Source organism: Carettochelys insculpta, chromosome 1 (genome assembly GCF_033958435.1).
Source record: "Carettochelys insculpta isolate YL-2023 chromosome 1, ASM3395843v1, whole genome shotgun sequence".
Classification (NCBI taxonomy): Eukaryota; Metazoa; Chordata; order Testudines; family Carettochelyidae; genus Carettochelys; species Carettochelys insculpta.
Window position 1 is genome coordinate 287,663,386 of NC_134137.1, and position 24,115 is coordinate 287,687,500.

The window sequence follows — 24,115 nt, forward strand, 5'->3', positions numbered from 1 at the left end:
TACTGAACTGGTGTAGGCCTTGGTTGTGAAGAGCAACACATGAATAGTGCAAAAGTTGGTGAATTGGGTTAACTTGGTTGCACACTTCCCTCCAAGTGAGTACTGAGCCCAAGGCATGACAAGAGACATCAGACCTTCAGATGAAAAAACTGGAGATTCCAATCACTTGCAATCAAAGATCATGGCACTTCCTCCTAACAGAAAGGAAAGATGATCCTAGTCTCCAAGTCAGATTCCAATGCTGGTAGACAGACCCAAACTCCATGGCTGTTTCATTCAGACAGAGTTGCCTTCATTTGTTACACAAATTGTTGTGCAGCACTGCTACTAGAATTTGTTTCAGTAGTGTATGAACATGCCCACAAAAGAACAGATTCTGATTCAAAAGTGCTATATAAAATGTAAGGCGCATTTTAGAAGTTTGCCAACAGTATGAAAGTCACTTGTTTAATAGCTCCCGGTAGTTCATCTTAAATTTAAAATGTTTATTTAGCGCACACACACAGGCTAATTGCTTTAGCTTTTGATTTATTTTTGTATGACTGAATAGCGATGAAAAATTCTGTTGGGAGCCAGCTTTTGCAAAGGAGCCCATAATTGGAAAAAATTAGTAACAAGCAGTAATGGGAAAACAGCCACATTTTGAATATACAACCAAAATCACCATGTATGTTTGCTAGGATGCACCAAAGGATATTTCATACCATGTGCCTATTTCTCATGCAAAAGATAAAAGCCAAGAAGAAAAAGTTCAACTGTTTCACGTGAAATTTTCAAGAGTTTTTGGGGCTTGAGTACACCTAAAATGATGCTGCTACCAAGAGGTAATAATTAGGTCAACTGAAAAATTCTCTCATTGACCTACTGTACACCCACTGACTACATCAGAAGCTAGATCCATTTAATGGCTTAGCTCAAAGATATGGCTTTTGCACACTCCTGAACCCCTCATTATACCAATCCAATGTAAACCAGATTAGTCTGTGTTCAAATTTTAACAATGACGTATGTTAAATACTAACTAAAACATCAAATATTTGAATACTTCACCCACCGTGACAGCAGAGACAACCCTCTTGACATAAAGCAAACTGGTGATAATTACAAAATTTGTTGCTTAACAATACTCAATGAATTGCATTATTCATACAAAAATTATGAAAATATTAAACAAAACCCTTTTGATATCTGCTTCAAACAGCCTGTCTGAAGTTACATCATCCTGTTTGGCGTTTATGTGCACAAATCCTGTGGTGCAAGGGGACTCCTTTAACAAAGAAAATTCAGCATTATGTTCTTACAACCACAAGGAAGCACTGCATAGCCCTGCACGTGCATGAATGAAAATTTGAGACAGAATTTTCCATCTTAAACAGCGAGCAACAGATGAGATGGGAGATTACAAGGAATTTCAATGGAAATTATTTTAAAAGGGAAACATCCTCAGCCAGTCTGGCATCAGTACTCACACATCATACCTCTGCAGTGCTGTCACTTTGTTCTTGTTCTTGTCAACTGTACCCGTAGATGGCTGAAGGAAGTTGGGGTTTAGTTTGTACAATTCTTGCAGTAACTTCTGTTCATATTCCTGATGTTTACCCGCCTGGGGAAAGAGTTGAAATTTTCAATGCAACCTGAGTCTAAGTTCATATTCCTCCACCTTCCAGAGCTTGAAAGATTGTCATGTACAGAGCTATAAAGCTTTGCTTGCCTCACTAATACGAAGTACCAGCCCCCAATTTGGCAGTCAAAGGGTTATTCCAAGGAATCTGAGGCTCATGTACCCAGACACATTAAACCAGCTGACTTTGCCAAATTGCTTGCTGTTTTCAAATAGGCAATTCAGGCTCTCTTTTCGTACTTTTTTAAACCAGAAAAAAAAAAAAAAATCAATTTACTGCAACCTTCCTAGGATTCATTCTCCAGTTCAAGCAAAAATGTTTGCTGTAGTACAGTTCAGATAAAGCAAATTCAAGAGAAGAATGCAGTCTGTATTTTACATCTCCCTAACACATATTACACTGTCCAGATGGAAGACAGACAGACAAAGAGTTTCTTTGCTGCTGTAAACAGTTCTGCATTTCAAGGTCTATCCCAAAAGCATCACACAGCTGTCAATAAGGTAAACAAAAGCACTCCGGTAAGAGTGATTTGGGGTTACTCAGTACAGAGTATTTCTGCACAGTAGAGTACTGCAGGGAGACAGGCATGCTTCTTTCAGAAACTGGGGAGATTGCTATGCCTGAATGATTCATACCACTCATCTAGGAGAGAGAGGGAAAGAGATTCTTTCAAATCAGGCCTTCCTTTTGGCATTCCTAGAACATATTACTAAGATACTTTATTTAAAGCTCACTCAATCTAATGCAAAATAGCTTTTTTCTAGATTTTATTTTTCAAAAGAAAAAGCTTAAGCAGGACAACTGAAATAGGATTAGACTTCACAGCAAAACATTTGGCCTTCTCTCTCTTCCAACCACCAAATTTGAAGCAATTTTTGATATAAATCATGGATGTGAATGGTTACAGTGTAGTATTACATGCAATGTTAAATATACTTCAATATTTATAGAACATTTTTAAATTAAATCTAAAGTTGATAAATGCAAACAAAGTCAACTTAAAATTCCAAGTCACTTGTGCCTGGTGACACTCAACACTATAATAGGCAGTTAAGAGAAGCAGTGAAGGCCTGCCATAAAATTGAACTACTTCATCACGCAAATATCAAGAGTACTTTACAACTTACACAATGATTTTGTAAATAGTGTCATGAAATGTAATGTCTAATGGCTTGTCTACACAGTCCAGTAATGAGTAGTATGAAGTATGAATTCTAAAGCAAACACGTCCACTAACTGATCTGCTAGTATGCCCAAAATGTTGCCCAGTAAAAACTTGAACATAGTACTCTTTCAAACAGCATTATGCTGACATGCACTAGAAAACCTAGTGTATCTACATGTATCAATAAAAATGCAAGTCAGTTCACTTCAGAAATCACACCCCCAGGGTGCACAATGCCACCCCACGAATAGCCCTCAGTCATATCAAGCAGGATAAGCAGATGAAGATTCATAACGTTGCCCAGTCATCCCAGAAATAGCGTAATACAGTACAACTCAATCAAAAAGCAATCTTTAGCTTTCCAATTTTCAAGTAGCGGAAGTATTTGTTTCTCAGGCTGCATCTACACTAAGAGATAAATTCGATATACAATAAAATAGAATACTTAATCTCTATATCATGAATTCAAATAAAGTGTCCACAAAGCTTCTTGCAATTCAACCCACCTTTTCTCCATATCGAACCTCTGCATCCCCTTTCCTCTGTGCAATTTTGACAGCATGAGCGCTGCACTGTGGGTACCATCCCACAGTGCCTTAGCCCTGGTTGCTTGTGGGTGTTTCATGCTGGAATCCCAGAATTCCAAGCACTATCCCATAATTCACTGCATCAGTAACCACGCGAAAAAAAGAATTGGAGATCACGCCATTTCTTGCTGCAGCATTCCAGCACAAGCATGGACCCACGAATGCTCCAAATCATAGCACAGATCGTTTCGGCAACCACAACGGCTGTCACGCAATTTGTCCTTCAGTTCCAAAGCTTGGTGCTTGTCTATCCTGGTGGTGCTGCTGCTGCAGATGACGATGACGTTTTGAAATAGCAATTTTGTCAACTGCGGACCAAGAACTCAGAGCTGGTGGCTGCCAGGACTGCACTGATCACAGTTGAGCGGCGTTTTTGGACTCAGGAGACCAGCACACACTAATGAGATCACATCTTTTTGGAGTCCTGGGACAACCAGCAGTGGGTGCAGAACTTTCACATGTGCAAGTCCAACTTTACAGAACTTTGTGAAGCGCTGGGGCCCGTCCTGACGTGCAGCAACACAAAAATGACGCAGGCTTTAACAGTAAAGAAGCAAGTGGCAATTCAACTGTGGAAGTCTGCAACCGCTGACAGTTACCAGTCAGTGGCAAACCAGTTTGGGGTGGGCAGATCTATAGTGGGATCCCTGGTGATGGAGACAGCCAATGCAATCTGTCGGCATCTCCTCAGGAAGACTGTGAGCCTGGGAGATGTACAGGCCATAGTGGATGCCTTTGCTGTCCAGGGCTTTCCTAACTGCCGTGGGGCAAAAGATTGCACACACACATCCCCATCATGGCCCCAGTCCACCTGGCGTTGGAGTATATTATCAAAAGGGGTACCGCTCCACGGTCATGCAGGGGTTGATAGATTGCAAAGGTTATTTTACTGACGTCAATGTTGGCTGGTCAGGGAAGGTTCGTGATACATGCATATTCCAAAATTTGGGACTGAACCGAAAGCTCCTGGATGGGACTTTTTCCCCCAATCAGTAAATCAAGACTGGTGACATGGAGATGCCCATTGTTATATTGGACGACCCTGCTTACCCTCTGTTTTCCTGCCTGATGAAACCCTACACAGGAGCCCTGGGCCCAGCAAGGAAAAAACTAATTACAGATTGAGCGAGTGCAGAATGATCGTGGAATGCGCCCTTGGATGTCTGAAAGCAAGTTTCAGATGTTTACTGACCCGTTTGGATGTTTCTGAAGCTAATGCCCCCACCGTTATTACAGCGTGTGCTATTTTGCACAACACACGTGTATCAAGGCAGGAGAGTCTCCTGTCTGTATGGCATTCTGAAGCAGAGGCAATAGACAGGGCTTACTCCCTGCCATCGACACTGCTATCCACCAGTACCCCAGGCTCAAGGTTCAGCAAGAAAGGATGCTTTAAAAAAACAAACAAACTTGAACTGTAACCCAAATGGTACCTATGTATGTCTCTGCCACAATGCCAATAAATCAACCATGCCATAAGGAATGAATGTTCTTTTTTGGTGGGACAAGGGAGTTTCACTGCTCCTCCCCAGTCCCTGGCCCATCCCCTCAGCTGCACATCTGCTGCAAACAAGAGAGTTTCACTGCCCAGCTGTGCCTTCAGCAGCACTCACCCTCCCCCACACCATCTGATTCCCTCAGCCACACATCTGCTGCAGACAAGGGAATATCACTGGGCAACTGTGCCTTCAGCAGCACCCACCCTCCCCCCACCTACCCATTTTGATTTGTGTTCCTCCCGCAGCCATTCCTGCAGGACAAGAAATCACACCGAGCTCAAAGGAATTATTTTATTTTGGGGTTAGGAGATGCTTAAGTAGCCAGGAAAAGCAGCCTTCTCAAGGGTGCTTGAATAGCCTTTTGCAATGGCCATTGGGGCTGGGGCAGCAGGGTAGCCTTGCCCTACCTCCTCGCGTGCAGGGACCCCGAGGACAGTGGGTGGGCGCCCTCTCCTCAGGGGACTCTTCGGGGGGAACGTGATGACGAGAGGTGGATGCCCTCTCCTCAGCGGACTCTGGCCAACGGGTATTAGCTGATGCTGTGCTGGTTTGAGAGTCCCTCTGCAACTCAAGCAGGGAGCGCAAGATCTCCATCTGCTGAGTAACGGCCATTATGAGCTTTGGCACGACCTCATTATTTTGGACAATTGCTGCTGCTGCAGGTCAAGCATTTTCTCATTGAATTTTACTCGACTCTGACACCACTCAGCTGTACCGCAACCCCACTGTGCAGAGTCCTTTGTCAAGTTCTTACACGAGCTGCATGATCATATCCTGTTTTGCTTTCCTGCATCTCTTGGACTTTTCTGCAACACCAGGCACTGGGTCTGGAACATGAAGGTCAAAATTAACTTAAAACTGACAAAATGTGCTTTGAAGTTTAATGAATGGATCTTTCTGTGTACTATCACTGAAATAGACTTTTGAAGAAGGACACATTGGTTATTAAGGATGGGACAGTAAATGTGCATTTCACATTACCTCACTTGCCATCACTTCTCCAGCACATTGCTTTGAGGACATGGTAAGTTATAAGCAATTGTCATATTTTGGTGGTAATGGGAAGGTCTGCAAAGCCACCGGGTGTCCTCGGCAGATATCCTATGTCAGTGACAAATGGATGGCTGCATGCACAGTAAAAATAATGTAAAGAAAAAAATATCCAAAGAAAGGCTGGATGTAAAGGGATATAGGAGAGAAAAAGCACAGCAGAGGAATTCCCCTATGTGGCGCAGAAGGATTCCTGAGAAATGAAAACAAATGGTGCTTGGTAGGGAACATGGGAGGGGAAACGCCCAGCAGTTGCGTGGTGTGGGGGCACATGAAAAAAATGAGAAGAAATGCTGGTTGGAAAGGGGAACGCAGGGGGGACTCTGCCAGAGCCTGCAAACCGCGTTGTGTGGTGGTAAATAGAGTGCCTACAGGCTGTTACAGGCCAATGTAAATGGGTAGGAAGCATGTTAAAAAAAAAAAAAGATGCAAATTCTTCTGCAGGTTGCCAAAGATGACATCACCCTCCTAAAACTAACAGATATGGAGAAAGAACAGCTACTCCTGCTGTGTGACCAAAAGCCTGGAAAATTTGCTAAAATGCTGTGTGGCACCATGACACCAGATCACTATCTGGTTGCCTGGCATGGCAAGGTGTACTACCATGGAAGCCGCAACAAATCAGGCCTGCCCAACAATCTCATAAAAAAATACAAGACTGCCTGGATGAGACCTTCAAGGAGATCTCCAAAAAAGGAGAAGCGCTCCATCCCAAGAAACATTCACATGCTGTTCTGAGGGCCACAGAAGCACAGCTAGCAAACCTGTACCTATGCAAAACCCCAACCCATTTCTATCATGCAGAATAAAGACTCACCCAAACTGCTTGCTCCAGAGGGCTCGGGGACCAGCGTGGAGGAGCCCAGTTCCAGATTTAAGGTGAAGAGCTCAGGGCTATCCGAAACAACTTCCTCTGTCCCCTGCTTGCTGCTCCCTCCCTCCTCTCAGTTGCCTTCTTCCTCTGGTCCACACTGCTCATCTGTGCTCAACTCAGAATCCATACCAGAGCCTCCACAAGTATCTTAATTCAGCTCAGGCTCTGTGGTGGGGTTGCTCCTCTTAAGCATGTGGAGTTGATAACAGCAGTAAGTCCGTGCAACTGCCCCGACCGCTGGTTAGCTTCCCAGACTTTTTGGTAAGTCTGCCGGAGTTCTTTCACCTTCACATAGCATTGCATAGAGTCCAGAGAGTAACCTCAGGCTGCCATCTTGCACGCCATCTGATCATAGATGACCATGTTTCTCTTGGCCACCAACTGGTCTCCCCATATGGCAATGACATCCAGAATCTCCTGGTGGGTCCTGGGGCTCTCTTGGGAGCCTGAGAAGTGCTAGTCAGATCACTACCCTGAGTGCTCATGACTGCAGTACAGGGCTACCGATAATTGCTACCTATGCGGTGTGATGGCTACCAATGCAGTGCAACATGATGGACAAAGGGATTTTTTCATAATGGACGCCCTTTTTATTTGCAGGACTAAGCTGCTAAATTCCAATTCAAATTTTTATTCAAATTCAATCCAAACCTTGCAGGCTTATTTGGACCTCCTTCCTGCACACCTGACAGCAATGCACAATGAAGCAGCCATACTGGGAGGGTCACCACATAGCTTTGTGGGATATATAGGGGTTGCTTCTGGAGGTTAACAAATTCAAATTAAGGACATGGTGCTTCCACACTAGTCTTGATTTGAGATTTTAAATTAAAGATAGACGCTATACCCGTCCCCTAATATTAATATTCTGTAATCAGCATTATGGCTCAATAAAATCAAGTTAACATTATTACATGTGAAGACAGTCACATTTTTAATATCGAGCTAAAGCTCTGAAATTCAAATTTATCTCATAGTGTAGGTGCAGCCTCACTTTAAATCATTTCATATAAAATTAAGTAGTACTGGGAAAATAGCAGTCCTTACTTTACTTACCTCACTAAGATTCACTCAAACAGTGCTGATTATGCATCACAGTTCCACTGAGTATCACAAGTAAACCAAACAGAGTTAGGGATTTTATATACCTCTTCAGTAGCACAAGAGGTTACAGAGATCTCCAAAGCACAATGTTTAAAAAGTTTAGTTTTTATGACATCAACACTATTCTGAGCCATACTCCAAAAGGCCACCTTTCACAGCCCACTGCCTCAGTCATGCGAACCAAGCTACTGGATTATGAGGAAAAAAAAGAAAATTGTATGGCCTCTTTCTAACAAACAAAAAGCACATTTCTGATAAGCTCATGACTGTTACGAATCTAACATTTGGTTAATGCATCGTGACGACAGATGTATTGGGCTCTAAAAAGTTACCTTTAAAATATACAGCAATACGCATCTCATAGAGCTGGAAGGAACCTTGGGAGGCCAAGTCCACTCCCCTGCCCTCTTGGCAAGACTAAGCATCATCTTTTTTTCCACATCTATTTGCCCCAGAGCCATAAATGGCCTCCTCAACGATTGAACTCAGAACCCTGTGTTTGGCAAACCAATCCTCAAACCACTGAGCTATCCCTCCCATGTACCTTTGTGACATCTTAATATTCTTCCAAATGCTTATTACTCCTTTCATGATACACAACAGGAAACACAGGCAACTGTTCAAGATTACAAAGCATATCCCACAATCATCTTACAAATCTTTAACTATCTAAGAGTTGGAGGAATGACTCCTTACTTTAATGTAAGTCATACATAGGAGGAAAAAACAGACATTTACACTACAATTTAGAGTCCACCTTTCCATGCATCTACCTGCATCTCTTCTTTTGTGAAACTGGCTGCTTCATCCCCCAGCTCATGTAGATACATACAGTCAGGTTTTGGACACTGCATGTTCTTTAGGAAATAACTGCAGTATTTTGTTGTACCTAAAGATGCCTGAAGGAGAAAGGGGAAAAAAAAAAAAAAAAAAAAAAAGACTGAATAGCTGAGCTAAGCACAGAAAGCTAAAAGCCACATTTCAAGTACAAAAATCCCCCCCTCAATTTAAACAGAGGTCTCAGAAGACTATATACCTCCATAAAAATGGAATTAGTCAAAAGAAGTGTTTTGATAAGATCTACCTACGATATCACCAGTTGGGGACACTCAGGTGTCAAGGGTCTGGATAATAAATATGCATTTCAAAATAATTATCACATCAAAATAAAAGCAAGCAAGACCAAACCTGGGTAGAGATTTACTGTCATATTTGTAAATGTAGGGCCAAAAGAAAAATAAATCTCAATTACAAGCTGGTATTTTCTGAGTTAATCCCCTATTTGTTCTTGGGTCTTCCCACAAAACACTAGGCACAAGAGTTTGAACTCAAGACACTTGGATTCTGTGGCCAGCTGTGCTGCTCATATAGGATACCCTGTCCAACTGGGCTGAGTAACATAGCAACATATCTGCAACAACAGATTTTTAGAATCTACACTGGACGTGAAGTGCCCTGGAAAGTGCAAGTCACAGAATGCAAAACAGTACTACCTTAAGTGTTCTGCCATCTACCACCACATTATTGACACACTGTATGGCTCTGAGAGCATCTTCTGATCGGATGTAGGTTACATATGCACTTGCACTGGGACCCTAGTGAAAGAATTCCACATTGTTCAATTATTCCTGGTTAATTTGTTTTAAAATTACTTTATTCTCTCACTGCCATCAACAATACAAATTTAACAAGGTTTAAGACTACATTGGTTTTAAATCAAACAGTTAATCTACTTGAAATGTATTAAAAGTAAAGGCTAGGTAAAAAGGAAGCAAAGTTCTCAAAACAGCATTAAAAAGTTTTAGTTTATTAAACTAGTTGGTAGCTGAAAATGTAGGAATTGGTAATGATTTCACAGTGCTGTCTGAAGATTCTCTTTACCTCTCAATTTTTATTTTTTTGTTTTTCTACATCCACCATTATTATGCGTGCCAAGTCATTTAAGGAAACAAACACTACTCTCTTGCTGTAGTATTAATTCTCCAATTCCCAGCCCCACAAGCTGCCATGATAATTAGCTCTCACTCATGTCAAGAAAATGGAGGCCAGATTCTTCTTGAACCCCTAACTCCTGTCATGATCACCACCACCACAATATCAAAACGACAAAAGCCAGAGAGCCTCTCACCTGTGAGCCTGCATACGACGTACTGTTGTTGATGACAACTTTATGTATTTTACCAAACTTCCCAAAATATTCCGGCCGTTTCAAAACCTGCAGGAAGAATGAGTAAGTTTGACATATTAGGAAATTAAGAACAATTTAAAAATTATTTTTTCATTAAAATTACTCCTTGACTTAATTTGGCAATTAAGACCATTAACTAGTGAAAATGAGAGAACAAGATCATATAGACAAGCCTGCTCTGAGAAACTTTGATTAAAAAAATTTCTATTCTCGCTCCGTTGCTTTGGAAAAATTAACACTGCTCCTAAGAGCCAGGATGACAGGCATTCAGCATCTCTTAAGACTTGCTTCTTTTAGTTACTTTTTGGTTTTATCTAAATCTGGCAATCAATCATCAGACAAAAGGTTACTACAGGGTATTGCTCCCAATGTGCACACCACACAATTACGTAATAGCTGGAACTTGACTGGAGCACAGAGGTAGACCAGGGTGATCAGGTTGATCTAATATTGCCTGTGTTTTAAAGATACTCCAAAAATTAAAAAAATAAATGTAAGGAAACAATCATAAGAGTCCTAATTTTAAAAGGCAACTTGAAACACTCATCTACTGAGGCAATGACATAATATCAACAAAGTTTTGTGAAAGTCCTTTTCAACTCTTCACAGTCTGGTTTAGAGTTAGCCACCTTGAGCAATTTTGTACTGACTGGGAGTTTTGTCACCTCACTGTTCACACCCTTTTTCAGATCATTTACGAAAATGAAGAGCATAAGTTCCAGTACAGGTGCTTAGGGGATCACACCATTTCTCTCTTTTCATCATGAAAAGTGACTATCTCCAACAAATTCACCTATGCACCTGATAATTCTTCTCTTTAAAGTTTCAATCTATTTGCCTGGTCTTGAAAGAGGACCCAGAGGATTTGAGAAAGGCTAATGTAGTACCCATTTTTAAAAGGGTTGAAAAGGAGGAACCAAGGAACTACAGACCAGTCAGCCTCATCTCACTACCTGGGAAGCTACTAGAGCAATGTAAAGAACATTCAATTTGCAAATACCTGGAAGATGAAAGGGTAATCACTAGCAGCCAGCATGGATTTACTAAGAGCAAATCATGCCAAACCAGCTTGATTTCTTTCTTCGACAAGATAACTGGTTTGGTGGATAGGGAGAATGCGGTGGACAGCTACATTTTAGCAAGGCTTTTGACACAGTCCCACGTAGCATTGTCCTGTGTAAGCTGGAGAAATGCAGGTTTGGTAGAACTACCATTAAGTGGATACATAACTGATTAAACAAACAAAGAGTAACTACTAATGAAATAATGTCCCACTGGAAGGAGGTCTAAAGTGGGATTCCAAAAGCAAGTGAAAGATTATCAAAGAGATGGCAAGCCATTCTGAGCAAAAACTGAAGGAACTGCATAGGTTTAGTTTGTAAAGAGAGGAGATTAAATAGGACACAACAGCAGTCCTCAAATACTTGAAAAGGCTGCCATAAAAAAGACTGAGAAAAGCTGCTATCACCACACAGGGCAGGAAAAGAGACAAGGGTTTCAAACCACAGCGTAGAAGATTATTCTTAATCTCAGGAAAATTTTCGGAATTGTAAAATAATGAACCAACTGCCTATGAAAGGTTTTCAAAGATGATGAAAACTTCTGTCTTGGATGGTTTAGACAACAAATCCATAATCTTGAAAAGCGTCAGGGGGAGTGGACCAGAAAAACTTTGGAGCCTAACTATGGTTCTATCAAACTGGACTTCTCAGCCTGTAACTACAATAATTGTCTCTGGAGCAATTTTTGAAAGAGCTTCCACCTCCCCCGCAGCAATGGGTCATCTTATGGCAGAATTTCTGCAGAGGAACATGATATAGGGACCACATGCAAGGGAGGCACCATCTCCTGTACACTATGAGCCCAGCTGTGCAGTAGTAACCTGGGCCACAATGGAGTTTGCAGAAAGAATCACAGTATCAATCCACTGGCCCTTACCCTCCCCAGCAATGCAGAAGGAGATGAAGTAGCAAGTTGCGTATCCAGTTGAGGCTTTATATGCAGCTGTGGGCGGGATCAGTGTCTGAAGAACAGCATGAGACATGGAAGGGAGTCCTTTTCCTCCAACCCACATCAGAGAAATTTTGCAATGCACAGTCCAGAAAGTTTGACTGCACCCTGGGTACAGGATTTGTGCCTAGGTAATTCACATTTGTACACAAAAAAGCATCTGCAGTTTCAGGAAGACTGAACTATGTTCATTGCTTTTGGAAAGTTCTGTGCAACAATGAAGGTGAGAAACTTTTAAAAATTAAGACAAATATTACAGAAAGTGATGGGCACATGCAACTAACCAGAAAAATATTGTATTCATCCTTTTGAATGGAGAGAACAATTCTACAATTTTGGTTAACTCAGTCTTTTTGTACCCCACCTGACCTGGCTGCTTAGCTTCTCTTTCTCTCTATGTTCTGCATTTTTTCCCCTCCCAGATAAGACTGCCATAAGAAACTTCAACCAAATGGAGGGAACATTTGGAAGTAATATTGCAGTACTTCTACCCAATTTGATCAGTGGAACAGCAAGGGGATTCCCTGACCCTATCAGTTATCAATTTGAATACAAAGATATTAGTTATCTGCGAGTTGCCTCCAGCTGCATGTATTCAACTGCACTCCAGCTACAGCAGCCTACTGGACCAAACAGAACTAAGAGGGGCACTGACACCACACAGAGGTGAAAGCCATTTGTTATAGAAAATGGTGCTGTAGCTTTGGGTCTAGCACCAGTAGAGCTCATATGTCTGAATGCTTAACTCACTTTATATTTAAGAAACAAATATTTCTCCAAAAAATGGTTAGAGAACACTACAAACAAAAACAATGAACAGCAGATGAGATTATGATGGAAGGAGGAATTTCATCCACACCCATTAAGTGAAGGGCTCCTAACCATCAGAATAGCCATTTTTAGAGAGAGCTGATTCATCTGGCATCAGTAAAACAGACACACAAGTTTGCCACTCAAGTGAAGCACAAGACTATCACACCTTACATGTGGTCTTTAACTATTCTGATTATGGTAATGATTAAGCTGCAGGGCGATGTGGCACATGTGAACTGATTACCTCTGGATCTGCTAGGCGCTGTGACAACCCTACCACAAAGACAAGGTTCTTCTGTACAACCCGTACACTGGCCAAGTGTTTGCGATTCTCTGATATTTTCTGCTTCCTCTCATTTTGCTTCTGTTTCTTTTCATTTTTTATCCTTTGCAGCTCTTCCTGGGAGAGTGGTTTGTACACTGCTGGATCTTCTGGATATGGCTGGACATAAAAAACATAATTAAACATAACCTAGGTAAGAAATATTTGAGGAGAATTAACTTCGGTGATTAAATATACCAAGAAAAGAGAACTGACAGTGTTATATAATTTTCTGGCTGGCAGCTCAGCAGAGACAGTGTACTCAGACCCTTAGGGGGACAGAAAGCTCACATGACTTTCAGGCAATGCCCTTCCTTGCACTCAAGTAATTCTTAAACTGACAAGGGTTACATTGCCTGTCTTGCTGCCAATACTTGCAGAGACTCCCAACAGACAGAGCAGCAGAATCAATCCTCCCAAGGCATTTCAATAAAGCAGCACAGTAAGCATGGGAAAGGGCAGGGCACTGTGACCCCACATCAGATTTAATTGTGAGATATGAGCAAAGAATAAGCCAATTGATAACACAGGGCAAAAGAAACCATTTGGCCATTGTCACAAAACCAAGATATGCATCTCAGTTTTCAGAAGTTCTCTTAGCTTTCCAATCAGAGAATTTTGCTATTAAACAGTTCATTCTTTGTGTTACCTTCCCTTGGTAGAGGCAGGTTACTACAACAACTACTGCCCTGGATAATTTAATAGTATTATTAAAAATGTTTGCCTCAGTTTTACAGACTTCATCTCCACTGCAAAAAAAAAAAGGCACATTTGTACTTCAAGACAGACACCTCAATGAAGTGAAGTTAGTTGAAGTAAACCCATACAAAATCAAAGCACGTCAAGACTATTACAGATCTATGCTCCACACCGCAATGCTTCCCCAAAGTACCCATGACCAATTCAGTCCTGAAAAAAAGCTCAAATTATAAAAACATGTAACTAGCCTTCATAACAGTTTGAGGCATTCAGTAACAAAGCTTACACAACACACAATATATGTGATGCATCTTAAGACAAATGTTTAGAATTGATGAGAATGAAGACATTATTGAAGTGATGCTAAAGCCAGGTGCACATATTACAGAATTTCCTCTGGGGATAAAAGTTTAAAATGTGAAACTTACTCAGTTACACGGAAAACAACAAATTCTCTCCCCACATTCTAAAACTCAGACTAACCTGGTTAGGGGCGTTACAGAAGAATTTAACCTTCCCCATAAGCATAAAATATTGCCCAGTGTTAGAGGCAGGACTTCAAAACTGAAACTGTCTATATCGTCCTGGACACATAGCTAATCTGAAATACCTGAGCTGGTATGTAGAGAACAGACTTTATGCTGAAAGCACAGGGGATACACTTCTTCATTGCCATGCACAGAAATTTAAGTCTAAACATCCCACCAGTATTAATCGAAAAGATGCAGTCGAAGTCCAGGCACACCACCACCATATTGACTTGAATTACCCCTAAACTTGTTTATGGAAATATGGCTCAAAATGATGGTACAGTAGCACCACAACGTAAGGAAAAATAACTCATGCAACAATCTGTCATGCACACTCCACTTGAGTAGCAGTTGGATCATAATCAACAAACCCACTTCAGTAATGCCAAAGAGTTTGATATTTGGTCACAGCCATGGTTATGTCTTCAACATACACTGGCAAAACTTTTATTAGAACACAGCATTCAATTTATACAGCATTTCAACAGATAGCTGGCTCTTTGGGGTAAGGAACTTTTTTTTAAAGTTAAAACACCTCATCTGATTGTAAGGTGATTATTTAAAAAAAGAGGATAAAGAAGATTACCTAAAAAGTAGGGGGAAGCTTCTGAGGAGGAACTGGGAAAGGACACTTGGCATATGAAGAAAAGACCTTCAGATATATGGAACAGTGAGAGTTAAGGAATCAGACTAAGAATGGAAGGAGACAAAGGCCACATCTACAATAGGTAACAGCACCAATTGAACAGTTTGCCCAAGGCAAATTATATGGGTGGTGTGCTCACTAAGTATCCCTTTTTCCCCGCCCTAGAATGGAGATCCTGAAGATTAAAACACTAAGCATCCCAAGGTGATCCAGGAAAGTGGAACATATTCTGCCAATACATGCAGTAAGTCAGAAAATGAAACCAAGAGTCGAATTCATCATGGTGCGTGAAATGCTCTGTTCTCCATTACGATCAAAGTGCTCAGCTCTATGAGCTACTTGATTAGTGTATGGTACCAGAGAGATAGCATCTGATGAAGTGGGTCTTTGCCCATGAAAGCTTATGGTCCAAAATATCTGTTAGTCCACTTCTCGTTCTCTCAGTTCAGTGTACTGAGTGTTATTTTGGGGGTCAGGAGCATGGTCACAAATGGGGTGGGCATTGTTCGACACCTTGGATGAGCAGGTGCAATTGCAGAACTAAGTGAGAAAGAAAAAAAGTTACTCACTTCATTACTGGACAACACCCCTATGTATGTGTGTCATTGTAGTGTATCTGCGACCCAAACCACAGATTCTGGCAGCACTATCCATTCAACCCACACATGCACTCTATCCCCCTTGGGCTCTACCTTGAGGCTAACAAGCACTGCATGGGTAATCCACTCAGTTCCTTCCCTACTACAGAGCCCTTACTGCAAAACTCCAGAGTAGAGCTGCAGGAGTGATTTCCACTTCTGAATAATGTCCCTATGGATGGTCAACTGTAGGTGATTCCTGAGCATCCGCCCCAAATGGAGGGCCAGGCTTCAGAATCCAGCCTATTATGGATGTCAATACTGTGGAGCTGAAGACCACATAGGAAACTAAGAATGCAGTGACTGCATAGTATTCTGCGACAGCATGAGCAGATGCCCAAGTCGCTGCGCTGCAGATTACTGGCATGGAAACATGTTTAATCAAAGAGACAGAAGTGGACAACACCCTTGTGGAATATGTATGCAGTCCAGGTGCAGGAAGCAAATTATGATCATGGTAGCAATAGTTAATACAATTCAGGAATCACCTGGAGACACTCTGAGATGATATTGCTGCATCTTTGACCTTTCCACAATTCAGAGGAAGAATGTATGAGATTTCTTTAAGGCCTCTGTCCTGCCCAAATATCAGACCAGGGCTCTCCTAACATCAAGCATATGTAGTATAACATTGTTGCTATGGTAAAACTTTGGATAAAAAAGTGGGAAAGTGAATGAACTGTTTCATGTGAAAAGTCAAGGTCACCACGGGGATAAACTTTCGGTGCAGCCTCAGAATGACTGTCTTTTATAAAGGAGAGCATGTGCTATTAATACTGCTATTTCCCTATCCTCCATGCCAAGGTGATGGCTACTAAGAATGAGGTCCTCACTGGCAGATGTGCCAGAGAACAAGGAGCCATAGACTGAGAGGGTCTTCACATTTAGACTGGGGTGGGGTGCCTGATAAGACAAGAGGTTTCATGTGCCTTATGGAATCTGTTATTAGATAGGTGAAGACAGTATCCCTTTACCTGTGGTAGAAAGCCATTATGGTTGCAAGATATATTTTGAGTGAGCTGAGAGATAGCCCTGCCATCTGAGACCTAGTATGTAGTCTAGCATAATGGGAAAGGAGGAGGAGAACAGGAATAACTTGTGTGGAATTATACCAAAATCTGGAGCCTTTTCACTTTTTGCAGTAGCCACTCCTCCCCCTCCCCCCGACACAGTCACTCTCCTGGGTAGTCACATATGCTGTATCTCCTTGAAGCAGCAGCTCTGTGTGTTGGAACCACGAAGGAATTATGCCTGGAGTCAGAGGATCCACAGGTTGGACTGGAGAGAGAGAGAAAGTTAGTTCTTATTTCTTCTAAGGGAATCTATCTGTAGCATTTACCACCCTTCTGAGAGATCATGAAATAATTTAAAATCATGTACTGTGGAAAGGGATTCACTTTCTTGCCCGGTAAGGAGGAGCTATTGGTTAGTGGTGAAACTTTTTTCATCTGGGCTCCTGCTCTTCAATTTTTTTCCTGGGGTTTTGGATGCAGAGGCCGAAGGAGACCTTCTTATCCATTCTTGGTAGGAGATACCAGATGACAAAAACATGTTGCCTGTAGGCTGCCCACACTCCTGTATGATATTACTCACAGATGTTGCTGCCAAGAAACAAGAAGTTTGGACTCAGTGTAACTAGTTGATGCAGAGATAGGCCATCATGTGAGAGTAGTGAGAAGGTATCACCTTAGTCACTATCTGAGTTATCACTGTACATTGCTGAACCAACAAGGACACTGGAGATGAACACCCCAGTGCCAGTAGTGATTGAGGATAAAGGTGTGCACAATACTGGGGGGGCTGATGTCAAGCAGAGGGAATTCCTGAGAAGTCTCAGTCACCAGGACATCTCTAGGAAAATTAAGCTCCTGTAATACCGCTAAGATTGGTGCCATTTGGGTTTGTCAGTGCTGACTTATCAATACTGAAGAAACCGGCAGAGGTCTTGCATGACATACTTGATCCAAAAAGGGTTGTTTGGAAGTAGCTGGCATCGAGGATTTCCACATCAGTGCTGCCCCTCTACTTTTGTCCTTGACAAACGGTACCATCACTTGGGACTTCACGCTTCAGGTTTTTAGGCTGTCTGAACCAGAGAACTCGGGGTCCTTGGGGTAATGTGCTTTGGAGTCATTTGCCAGGTGACCGACCACCCCAGAGATTACTGGAGCTCAGCGAGTGCTTGCAGACATCTTTTTGGAAACTTTGCAAGGGGAGTCTGAATCTTCCTCCTTGGCTCTTCCTCCTCTTAAGCAGCAGACACTGAGGACAATCTTCACCACAGAGGGGATTCAGAACCAGGGTCAGAGACTGGCTTAAGAGCACCACTCATAAAGAGGAGTTTAACTCCTGGTTCTTTCCAGGCTTAGCCATCAACTGCTGGCAAAAAGGTGCACTTCTGCGGACTATGAGCCTCTAAGCACCAAACGCAGCAGCACTGACATCTGTAACAGGTACTTCCTCCCTGAAGGAGAGAGACTGTTTAAACCCAGGGGAACTAAGCAAGACCCTTTCTTGGGGCAATCCCCAGACAGAGGGGGAAAAAACCCAGGGAAGAAAAAAATTTTAAAACGGTAAAAAAAACAGAAACCTCATAAAAACTAGGAAGAATTTAATGTAAATGTTAAAAGTAGCTAAGAAATTGATTTCAAAGTAAAAAGAGAAAACAGATTGCTATTCACTTAGTCTCAGGCTAGGCCAGTTAAGAAGGAATGGGGGGACCCTGCATTGGGTTTGCCCATGCAGTGCTAGTTAACTGCAAGGTTGAGCAGGCAGAAGGGCCACTGCTACCAAAATCTATGATTAGAAGCACTGGAATGCAGATATACATACAGCGGAACCACCACAGGACACTACTCTAAGACTTCTGCACCTTTTTGAGAAGTTCCACAACACCTGAATGATAGCTCCGTATACAGTAGCAAAAGTAGTGGTGTTTGGGCTAAAGATGACGACTCTGGTTACCAACCAGTCTATTAGGCAGCTGTAGGGCTAGAAACCCTTGAATATAAGAAGAGTGATCAAGTGTTTCAGGTACACACAAATGAAGCTAGTGAACATCTGCAAGATCACTGATGGATGTGAACATCTAGGTTTCGTGAATTGCTGGAGCTTTAGATAAACCCATGTGTACCTGATAAAGCCCAGGAATAAACTAAAAGAAGTCTTCCACTCCATGATAACAAAAGGTTTACAAGATTCTGGTGTACCATTCGTGAACATTTACTGGTGTGGACAAGGGCAGGAGGGGACAAGACCAGAATTTTTCAGATCAACTTTTCAGAAATGGACGGAGGACCACTCCTTCTATTCCAAAGATTGTCAACAACTGCATATCAACTGATCGTGGCAGTAAAGTAGTCATATACAGATTACACAAGCCCAAATGATACTACAGATACAAAGTGTGTGCAGGACGGTGGCCAAGCATGCCCTTGGAAAGACAAAGCAAAGGGGAAGTACCTGCTGGAAAGCAAAACAGTGTCATGATATCTGCTTGTTGTATTCTGTCCAATGTTGTGAAAGTAAAGGAAGGGTTTGACAATGGACAGAGGAAGGCATGAATCTGGGAATAAAAAAAATGAGGTCAACAATAAAGTTGGGCCTCCAGAAGTGTGACGATTATGAACACTGCCTGTAACAGGCATAGGAACCAAATTAGAGCCACTTTGTGCTTATATTCTGCTGTTGTAGGAATACAAGAGAATAGATGCTCTCAATGCCTGAAGGCAGCATACCGAAAATGTTAGCAATTTTAATATTGCTGATAACGTAGTTACTAGTGGGTCTGACACCACGAAGAAATTAGTTTTTAAACCAAAGTACTACCACCATTTAGGTGCTTTCAGACACAGAGGATATTCAAGTAGGAAAGCAGTGTTGTCTAAGGTGGCTCAACTATGCCTGCAAAACTATTGAGATAACGTATACAAATCAATTTTACCACGAAACATGGATGCCACCTCCAAAGTAGCAGTTAATACATAACAAAACCCAGCAAGCTAGATTTTGTTTTATGCCGAAATGTGGGCCAACTGTGCAAATTGCTGTTGGCCCCAGGTATACTGCATCAAAAGTTCAGAGGAAACTCTCGATGTTTTATTTCTTTATTAAGATGAACATAGCTCCTCACACTTTTGTCATCTTGCATAAGAAGAATGCATTTTCCTTCAGACTTAAAACTGTTCCTTCCCATGTTTCTCTGAATGTTGAAAAAGAGATCTTATTTTTGTTCCTTGCCAAGGGATCTGTCAAGCACTCTGCTTCTTGTATTCCCAGATGCATAGTCATTTTCCTGCCATGTAATGGATGTACCAAACATTTCTCAGTTGCCTTGTTGCAGAAGTGGTCTCTGAAATGAGAAAATATGAAGTGAATCAATAAGCTTATGTCAATAAGCCTTTCCCTCATGCCCAAGGCTCCAGGAGAGGTATGCCACCTTACTAAAAACGGCAATGATGGCAGGGAAGGGACTGCTTGGGAAAAGAGCCATGTAAGATATATGCCCTAAAGGTTCTGCAGATGTTGCTTAGGTGAACAAAACATCTTATTTACTCGGATGTTTATCACCTGTGCTGGTGAATTATGTGATAAATGTACTCTACAGCAGACTGTACAGTACACAGCCTTAGAATGATCACATGGCATCACTCAGCTAGCAAGCTATTCCTGTCCACCAAACAATTGGTCCATGTAGGTGAATGTGTAAAGGTGGTCACAGGGATAGTGGTGGGACTTCCAAAACTAACAATCCAGAGGATGAGAGAATTAGAGAGCAGCTGCTGAGCAGCCAGAAAAGGCAGGTGGGAAGAGGACTTCTATCTTCACATGATGCTACATCATCATTAGTCTGATTCACACAATTAAGTATATTTACATGAACCCAGAAAACAGCTACCAAACCCCAGCCATATAAAAACCTGAGTCAAAAAACATATACCTTGCACAGATATCCCTTCAGTCTCCAATGGTGTCATCTTCACAAACCCACATGACTGCTTTTGCTACAGCTACCATCTCTGAAGTTTCACACAGAAATGTTACTGGGATCCTGGCAGAGCCAGTGACATTCATGGGTCCTGGTCCAGGCTGCCCCACTGGTTTCATAGACATGGTGTTATCTTCTCTCCAGATTCCTCAACAGCTGACTGGTAGCTGCCATGATTCTGTCCAAATGCATCTTGTGTTCCAAAGATGGGAGAGTGCCAAGAACATGGACTGGTTAATCCTGAGGGCAGATTTTTTACCCTGCCCTGAAGCTGCTGTTGACATCCCCAACCTTATTAACACTGCATCATCAGTCCTGTCTTCTCCCAGCACTACTTTCCTGAGCAAGTGATAGCCAGCTCAGCAAGGCATTCCAACACGTAGCCATGAGCCAAAGCATTCCGGGTTACAGGGGTCAGGTATAATCTCCTCAATCCAAACATTCACCAGTACCTAAAAGTCTGTTGAGGAATACGTGGCAGCATATTTCTACTGTGGCTTCTGAGACACGATCCAAAGATAGCTTGAAAGCACACAAGTAATCACCAAGAAGAGGACACCAGCAAGAAGTATCATACAAGAAGATCTCGGGGCATGGAGCAATATTTGTGCAGGCAAGAAGATTCCAGAGAACTTGTCCTCAAGCCAGCAGAGGTCAGAAGGTAAATCAGACAGGTTCCATAAGACAGGTACTGTGGGACTGTAGCAGAAGGAATAATCATATCACTGGTATTATTACAACAGAATTTACTGTCCCTTTGGCATTGCACTGGCAGAAACAGTGACCGATGGCACTGATTAGTCTTCCCTGTAGAAAGTCCAATCCAGTGAAGCTATCTTCTGTTCACCACTGATTACACCTGCATGTCAATGCATGGTGTTTTTCAGGCTTGCTAAAGAGTCCAAACAGTGGTTAGCATGCCATATTTCTCTACCGCAGACAAGGCCCAAGGGAGCAATATGGTAAAAGTGACTGAAGGTGCATATGGAAGAATGAGGCAGCAAGTGCAGAGATGCAGGTATACTTCAAGCCTAAAAAGGGGACTGGAAATGATGCCAATGAAGGGATTCAGTGAGGACAGGGACATGCTTAAAACAGAAAAAAAGGAGATGCCTCTGTAGCCAAGTTTAAAGGGTATAAGATGAGAAGCAATTAGACAGACAAGGAAGTTATAATAATCAAAGGAGACGTTACCAAGGATTTCTGAAGAGGTGTGTGATGAAGGCAGAAGGAAGCAACAGACTTTAGCTGAGACTACATCAGGAGGAAAGAGAAAGAAAAAGTCAAAGATTCCAAGGTTGTGAGCCTGGGAGACAGGCAGGTCAGTAGAGATTAAGATTTTTAGAGCATTTAAGAGGGTTTCATACAATGAAATGTGTCAGGTAACTGTAGCTGTGACTGGGCAAAACGGACAAAGTATAGCCCTCAAAGTACATCTGAGCATTTTGTGACAAAGGTGCAGGAAACATACACCAAGCACTTTCACCAAGAGCTCATGGCTTGTAAAGAGGGTGTCAATAAAACTGAATAGCTCTTGATCAACAAATACAGCAAGAACATGTGCTTTATGAATCCCCACAGCTCTACCATCACCTCCCAACCCTCACTTGCAATATATCCTCCTTTCCCAATCATCACCATCTGTTCACAATTCACCAGTGCATTGCTATCCTGCTTTCCAGATTTTAAGTGCTTTAACAACTCAACCCACATGCTCTTCAGTCCTGACCTGCCTCCTCTACAACTATTCCAATTCTGGACTTATTGTGAAGAAACTACTAGTTGCATGATTATTTTGATAGGTACAGATGAAATCCAGACAATGAGATGCTCACGCCAGATCTAAACAGTCATTTGAAGCAAGGCTCTCTAATGTAAGAGAGAGTACTAACCAAGGCAAGACCCTCATGATACATGCAAGGCAAGCAGTTATTCCATGATATTTACCTTTCTGCAAGCAGGACAGAGTCCATTCTCATCAGTGCGGATACGGTGCCAACAGAAGCGACAGATTTGGTAGCCACATGTGCAAGGGAAGAAGTTGATATCATCAATCTCCAGGGGCTCCATGCAAAGGGGGCATTCCACAGGGTCTTCCTTCGCATCAGGGCTGCGAGACATCTTCACTTATTTGCAGAGCAGCAAAAGAGTTTATAATAACTTAAGGGAGCAGAAAGGTCTGCAGTGAGAATTAAAATGGAGCGACTTGAAGATCTGTAAGAAAATAAGATAAATGTGTCAGGGAGTTAGTATTAAAGTTTATATTGCTGAACCAATTTGAACAGCACAGAAAATTCAAACAGATTTAAACTTTTGTTTGTGTCTATTCATTTGTCCATTACCTTTCCTCTCTCTACCCTCCTAGTTTTTCCAACATGAACTATTCTCTTGATCAAATTTGGGCTTCCTGCTATTTGAATCATATAAGCTGTTGGGAAGGTGCAATTATTGATGTTTCCCTAGGTAAAAAGGGAGCATTGCTCTGACTATTGCTGACCAAGAGCCCCTGCCTGACATACACAAGGGTTTGAGATTTTGAAGATAAACACAAATACCTAAAAGCAATACTTGAAGTACTTGCCACCCTGGATGTAGAGGCCCTCTACACCAATATTCCACATGAAGATGGGCTACAAGTTATCAGGAATACCATCCCTGATTGTACTACTACAAATCCGGTGGCTGACTTCTGTAACTTCACTCTCACCCACAATTATTTCCAATTTGGGGTTAACTTATACCTCCAGATTAGCAGCAATGCTATGGGCACCCGCATGGCCCCACAGTATGCTAACATTTTTATGGCTGACTTAGAACAATGATTCCTTAGCTCTCACCCCGTTACCCCTCCCCTACTTATGCTACATCAATGACATCTTTATCATTTGGACCCACAGTAAAGAGACTTGAAGAATTCCACAGATTTTAACAACCTGCATCCTACCAATCTCAGCCTTGACTATTCCACATCAGAAATACATTTCCTGGATACCACAGTACAAATCACTGATGGCCACATCAACAACACTCTCTACCGGAAAACCATGGATTGCTACACTTATCTACATGCCTCCAGCTTCCATCCAGCTCACACCACACGATCCATTGTTTACAGTCAAGCCCTTAAACACAACCGCTTCTGCTCTGATCCTACTGACAGAGACTGAAAACTACAAGATCGCTAACAAGCATTTACAAAAAACTGAATCACCCACCAGGTCAAGTAAAAAAAAAACAAGTTGACAGGGCCAGATGAATACCCAGAAACCAGCTACTTCAAGACAGGCCCAAGAAGATCAACAACAAAACACCACTTGTCATCACCTCTAGCCCCCAGCTCAAATTGCTGCAATGCACGTACATTGGACAGACTGGGCAAAG

The 24,115-nt window shown here is 42.1% G+C and overlaps 1 protein-coding gene across 4 annotated transcripts in view; it reads right to left on the minus strand.

Annotated features, from left to right (window-relative positions):
- CNOT4 (CCR4-NOT transcription complex subunit 4) overlaps positions 1-24,115 on the minus strand; it is a 124,796-nt gene that overhangs the window by 43,264 nt on the left and 57,417 nt on the right. For all 4 annotated transcript variants that reach the window (XM_075011226.1, XM_075011206.1, XM_075011217.1 and 1 more), the window contains exons 2-7: positions 22,682-22,948; positions 13,157-13,354; positions 10,030-10,116; positions 9,395-9,496; positions 8,675-8,800; positions 1,479-1,603 (exon numbers count right to left, since the gene is read on the minus strand). In XM_075011226.1, coding sequence (XP_074867327.1) covers positions 1,479-1,603; positions 8,675-8,800; positions 9,395-9,496; positions 10,030-10,116; positions 13,157-13,354; positions 22,682-22,855 — 812 coding nt within the window. In that variant the 5' untranslated portion in view covers positions 22,856-22,948. The remainder of the gene's footprint in view (positions 1-1,478; positions 1,604-8,674; positions 8,801-9,394; positions 9,497-10,029; positions 10,117-13,156; positions 13,355-22,681; positions 22,949-24,115) is intronic.